The following is a 5000-nucleotide window of genomic DNA, read 5'->3' on the forward strand; positions in this document are numbered from 1 at the left end:
CCAGATATTACTTTGTTATATCAACGTCTCCCACTCTGATCCTGCAGGCTACTTGACAGTCGGATTTCTCATCGTTGTGGCATTGATCACATTTTACATTTACACAGACATTTATTAACGTAGCTGGCACTTTTATGCAAAGCGTCTTTCAAGTGAGAACTAATATTCAGGCTACATTGCAAAAAAGAAAAAAAAACCTTATGGTAACAATAAACAAATACTACTTTGCAAGCACGGTAAGACAACCAGAGGATGTGAGTGCTCCATGTTCAGTAAGAGCTAAATTGCTGTTAACTGGTTACAAGCGGTTTACATTGAAATGGAGATAATCAATAGTCTGCCCACATGAATCCATGCTAATTAGATAAAAGGTTATTGGCAGAAATGCCAAACCCCCATGCAGGGGCAGGCCTATAAAGGGCATGGATGCCTAGTACTTGAAACTAGCAATGCAGGCATGTAAAATGTACAATTGTCTTGCAGGTACAGTATACTGTATTAGGGATATGAATTACGTAGGGATAGAATTAAAAGGAGTGTGCACTCGAGTCCAGTTCTACCCCACTCTGAGATACTGTTAAATGCCCATGATTGGTTTGTATCATATTATTTCTATGAATTATGTGGATTATGCTGTAGATTTCATATTATGCTAACCATTATCATTAACATGCTGTTCAAATGGGGCTTGAAACGCACCATCTTAGTTTAGCCAAAGGCTTGAGCCATGCTCAGAGTCAGACACAACACTCACTCCTGCAGACCTAGTCACGTTGTGTCAAATGGGCCCGGCCTCAGCTGAGAATATAGGAGTGTTGTGCAGCAGGGGCCCTCTGTTATGCATTGGTTGTCATGGAAAGACCTTACAGAGATTACTATAGAAGCTGGTGATATGGGAGTGCTAGCGCTCGGTGGGTGTTTATGTTTGGAAGCAGTCATAGTCTTGTGCCTTTCTCAGAAGAGGGCTTCAGTTTAAACATGGCATAGAATGGAAAACGGTGTTTACCTTGCCTTAATTGACTGAGGAGAGCAAAGTTGCATACTCTCATTAGAGAATAAGATGAGATGCTCAGTTTATCCATTCTGTGTCATCTTGAAGGAAGCACAACACAATTTCCGTTCCTCACTTTACTGTGTTGAAACATTTCATTTGAGTTTGAACCAGAAGTTCATATTCATGTTGTTCATATTCCATCTATTCATATAGACTGAATAAGCTCACTCTTGATCATGATCATGGCTATGTTATGACAACACAGTGTGTGTGTATTGGGGGGATAATGTGTTATGACTAACAGTGTCGTAATGGGTTGTGTGTGTGTGTGTGTGTGTGTGTGTGTGTGTGCGTAATGGGTTGTGTGTGTGTATGTGTGTGTGTGTGTGTGTGTGTAATATGTGTGTAATGTGTGTGTAATGTGTGTTATGACAGCGCCGTTTCAGGATGTGTGTGTGTGTGTGTGTGTGTGTGTGTGTGTGTGTGTGTGTGTGTTATGACAGTGCACTCTCTCTCTCTCTCTCTCTGTGTAATGACAGTGCAGTGTCTGTCTCTCTCTGCGCGTGTGTGTGTGTTTGGGTAATGTTTGTGTTATGACAGCACAGTGTGGCAACATCTGTCCCAGGCATTCAAAAACCGCTTGGAGCACTAACCAAATTTCTACTCAGATGATTCAGAAATAGGACAGAGTTGTTACTTGGTTGGAAAAAAAAAACTTCAAAAATGTCAGCCCTGTTTGAAGTGCTACAAAGGCTATATTTTGTACATTCTGTGCCCTGCTCCTCCAAAAGGAATATTCCGTATCTGACCTCAATATGTCTCTGCTTTCACAGCTTTGAAGCTGAGCAGACTCTGACTCAAATTTGGTGTTTATTTTGGTGGGTTTGAGGTTCTTTTGTGTTAATTGCCTCTTACCTCAGTTGTGTTTGTGCATTTCTCTGATCAGAATCTTTCACAACTATTAGCCTTCACGTCATGTGGTTTGTTGTTCACATCATACTGAGAAAAACAATAATTGCAAGCTGGATATTTCTTTACCTATACTGGTACTGTACATCACAACATGAACAATATAGAGAATTTAGCACTGAATAACTTTACGTTCTCTCTGTCTTTCTTTCTTACATGCACACTTTTCTGCCTACCATCCTTTAGTTTCTCTTCTTCTGTCTTTTTTCTCGCTTTCTTCATTCACCCCTCTTCTATCATCTCTCCTTATTTCATTGTCCCCCTTTCTTTCCTTTTCATAGTGTCAGACCCCTCTTTTTAAAGCACACTGAAGAAGGCACTATGTTGAAAAGAAACTTATGTAACATACAGCCTAGCCTCCATTTTTAACCAGTGATAAGTTTGGCACTGTACTCTAGAAACTACGAAGAGTCTGAGCGAAGCCTGCTCCTGTCCCTGTGCTGTCCGACCTCTCTCCGTCACTCACTCTTCCCCTCTTTCTTTCTCTCTTTTCCAGCCTTCTTTCTGTTCTGCCCACCTGGTCCCGTCCGCACGTCACCATGAACTACCTGCGCCGGCGTCTCTCGGACAGCAGCTTCGTGGCCAACCTGCCCAACGGCTACATGATGGACCTCCAGCGGCCGTCGCCCTCCCCGACCCCGTCCCCGCCCGCCCGCCCCAAGAGCTCCACCAGCTCCCCGGCGTCCCCCGCCACCGAGAGGCGCCAGCCGCCCTCCCTCTCGCCCCAGCCCCAGCCCCAGGCCTCCGCCGGCCCGGCCTCCTCCTCCTCCTCCTCCGCCTCCCCCGCCTCCTCCACCCCCAGCGCTCCACCCTCCGCCCCCTCCGCCCCCTCCGCACCTGCCCCGTCCGCCGGAGGCTTCCTCAGCTCCTTCTCCAGCGTGGTGAAGACGGCACAGATCGCCAGCGCCGTCAAGGCCAAGGCCGAGGCCCAGGCGGCGCAAGCGGCCGACTCCGCCGCTGCTGCTGCTGCTCCCGCCACGCCCGCACCGCTGCCCAAACCGGCCAGCCGCAAGCCCAAGGTGCTGATGGTCATCGACGACCCCCACACAGACTGGTGAGAGAGACATGCTGGATCATGATCTCCGATATTACATTACATTATATTTCATTATATTATATTACATTACATTACATTACATTATATTACATTACACTATATTACATTGCATTATATTACATTATATTTAGCCATTTAGATTAGCCTGGGTGTTCCCATCCTGCCTTGCGCGGTGATTTCATTCACGCTGCTAAGGCAGTCTGGAAATTAACACCCACATTTTCGCCTGATGTTGGCGACCAATCACAGAAGAGGGGAGAAAGCAAGACCATGATGAGCTACTGTATACACAGACGCATTTGAACAGTACAGTACTATTTGAATGTCAGTTCAAGCGAAGTTATTCTATGTCAAGGGAGTAGATATAGACTGTAGATAGATAGATAGATACTTTATTGATCCCCAAGGGGAAATTCAAGGGCAGTAAGGGGAGAAGAGAGTCAGAATAGAGAAGACAAGGGCGGTGTTGAGATGCTACAGTGAGGTCCAGGCTCCAGTGAAAGCACACATGAAGCATTCACAGAGCGCATGTGCCAGCCGGTGCAGACATAGAAATGGAGGACTGGTCTATTTGTTTTTGTTCAAATGTCCACGGCACATCTGGTGTAGCCAGTTCCATTGATTATAGTGGAAGGGTAATTCTTGCAGCGTGTGCTCTGCGATTGTTTCCGCTTCAGCTGAGCCTTCGCAACTGTACACTTGTTGCCCACCAGGCCATTGGTCGTGAGTGAGTTAACAATTTATCCCACAGAGTGGACAGGCAGAGGGGCCTTCCAAAGAAGGCAGGGAAAGAAGAAGAAGAGAGAATGATCAAGCCAAATAACAGGCCCAGATGAATGCTGTGCAAATAGGCTAAATAAATCAATTGATGTACTGTAGCCTACCCTATTTAGGTGTGTTGAAATGTTTGCGTGCACACTTTTCCCTATGATACATTTTCATAGTAGGCTACTGGCAAGAATTCAAAACTACTTTCACCCCTGCTTTTAAATGCAAATATAAGATGGCATGCAAATATGAAATAGAAACCACCTGTGAACAACCAATACTGTATGTTTTAATGCTGATATTATTTGACGACATTGGACTGGTATTGTTTAGCCTAGCTTACTGAATCACACTGGTATGATTTAAAACATCCTAGGGTGAAAGTGAGAATTAATTTAGAGTACATTTCTAAATATCTACAAACGGTAGACTAAAAATATTGCGCTGTTATTTTTCAGCCATATCGCCCAGCCCTAGCTGCAGCCCTAGGTGTAAATAAGTCCTAGTGTTTTTCGGTGCATTTCCCCACCCAGTCCTTACTCTGGTGCTCACTTCACTGTTTACGGTCGTCTCTGCTTTAAGCTGAGGAGACAGGGCCACCGGGGAGAAGGAGACACTTTAAAATGATTGCTAAGTCATCCTCCCCTTGGGTGGTAGCTGTCACAAGGAAGCATGGCTTCAGTTTTCAAGCTGAATCTCAACTCAGACTCGCACTGTGTCCTCAAACTCAAACAGGGACACACTCGCCACTCGAGTGTGTTTTTCTTCAGATTTGGTTGTATATCAGAACAAGAGCAGTCTGGCTACTCAGGACCCTTGCCCCTGTAACTGGTTGGCAAAGACAGTGAAAAAGAACTGTAGAGGGTATGGTGGGGAGATATGGGGACCCTGCATGCATGTGGAAACTTACACACACACACACACACACACACACACACACACACACACACACACACACACACACACACACACAGAGAGAGACATAAACTATTGGTTAAAGCTACGGGCTTAAGTGTTGTGGTCAATGATCACTGTTGTTAGCTTAAAGGTAACTAAGCAAAAAGATGTGAATACGAAATTGCAAACTATGGTGGTGTGTCTGCACCAAAGTCAAACTAATTGTGATCACCTGAATCAGTGTCCATGAAACCATCAAATCCATGAAGGTTAATGTCTCACTGGAGGTTTAACTGTCTGGGAATCTGTGTTATT

General features: G+C 45.1%; 1 protein-coding gene across 1 annotated transcript in view; it reads left to right on the forward strand.

The window, feature by feature from the left end:
• The first annotated feature begins 2502 nt into the window (after nucleotides 1-2502).
• The window catches only part of LOC134062183 (synapsin-3-like), a 108695-nt gene continuing 106197 nt past the window's right edge, over nucleotides 2503-5000 (forward strand). Inside the window, exon 1 of the mRNA XM_062518110.1 lies at nucleotides 2503-3017. Within this exon, the coding sequence (XP_062374094.1) occupies nucleotides 2503-3017 (515 nt within the window). The remainder of the gene's footprint in view (nucleotides 3018-5000) is intronic.

Source organism: Sardina pilchardus, chromosome 17, assembly GCF_963854185.1.
Source record: "Sardina pilchardus chromosome 17, fSarPil1.1, whole genome shotgun sequence".
NCBI lineage: Eukaryota > Metazoa > Chordata > Actinopteri > Clupeiformes > Clupeidae > Sardina > Sardina pilchardus.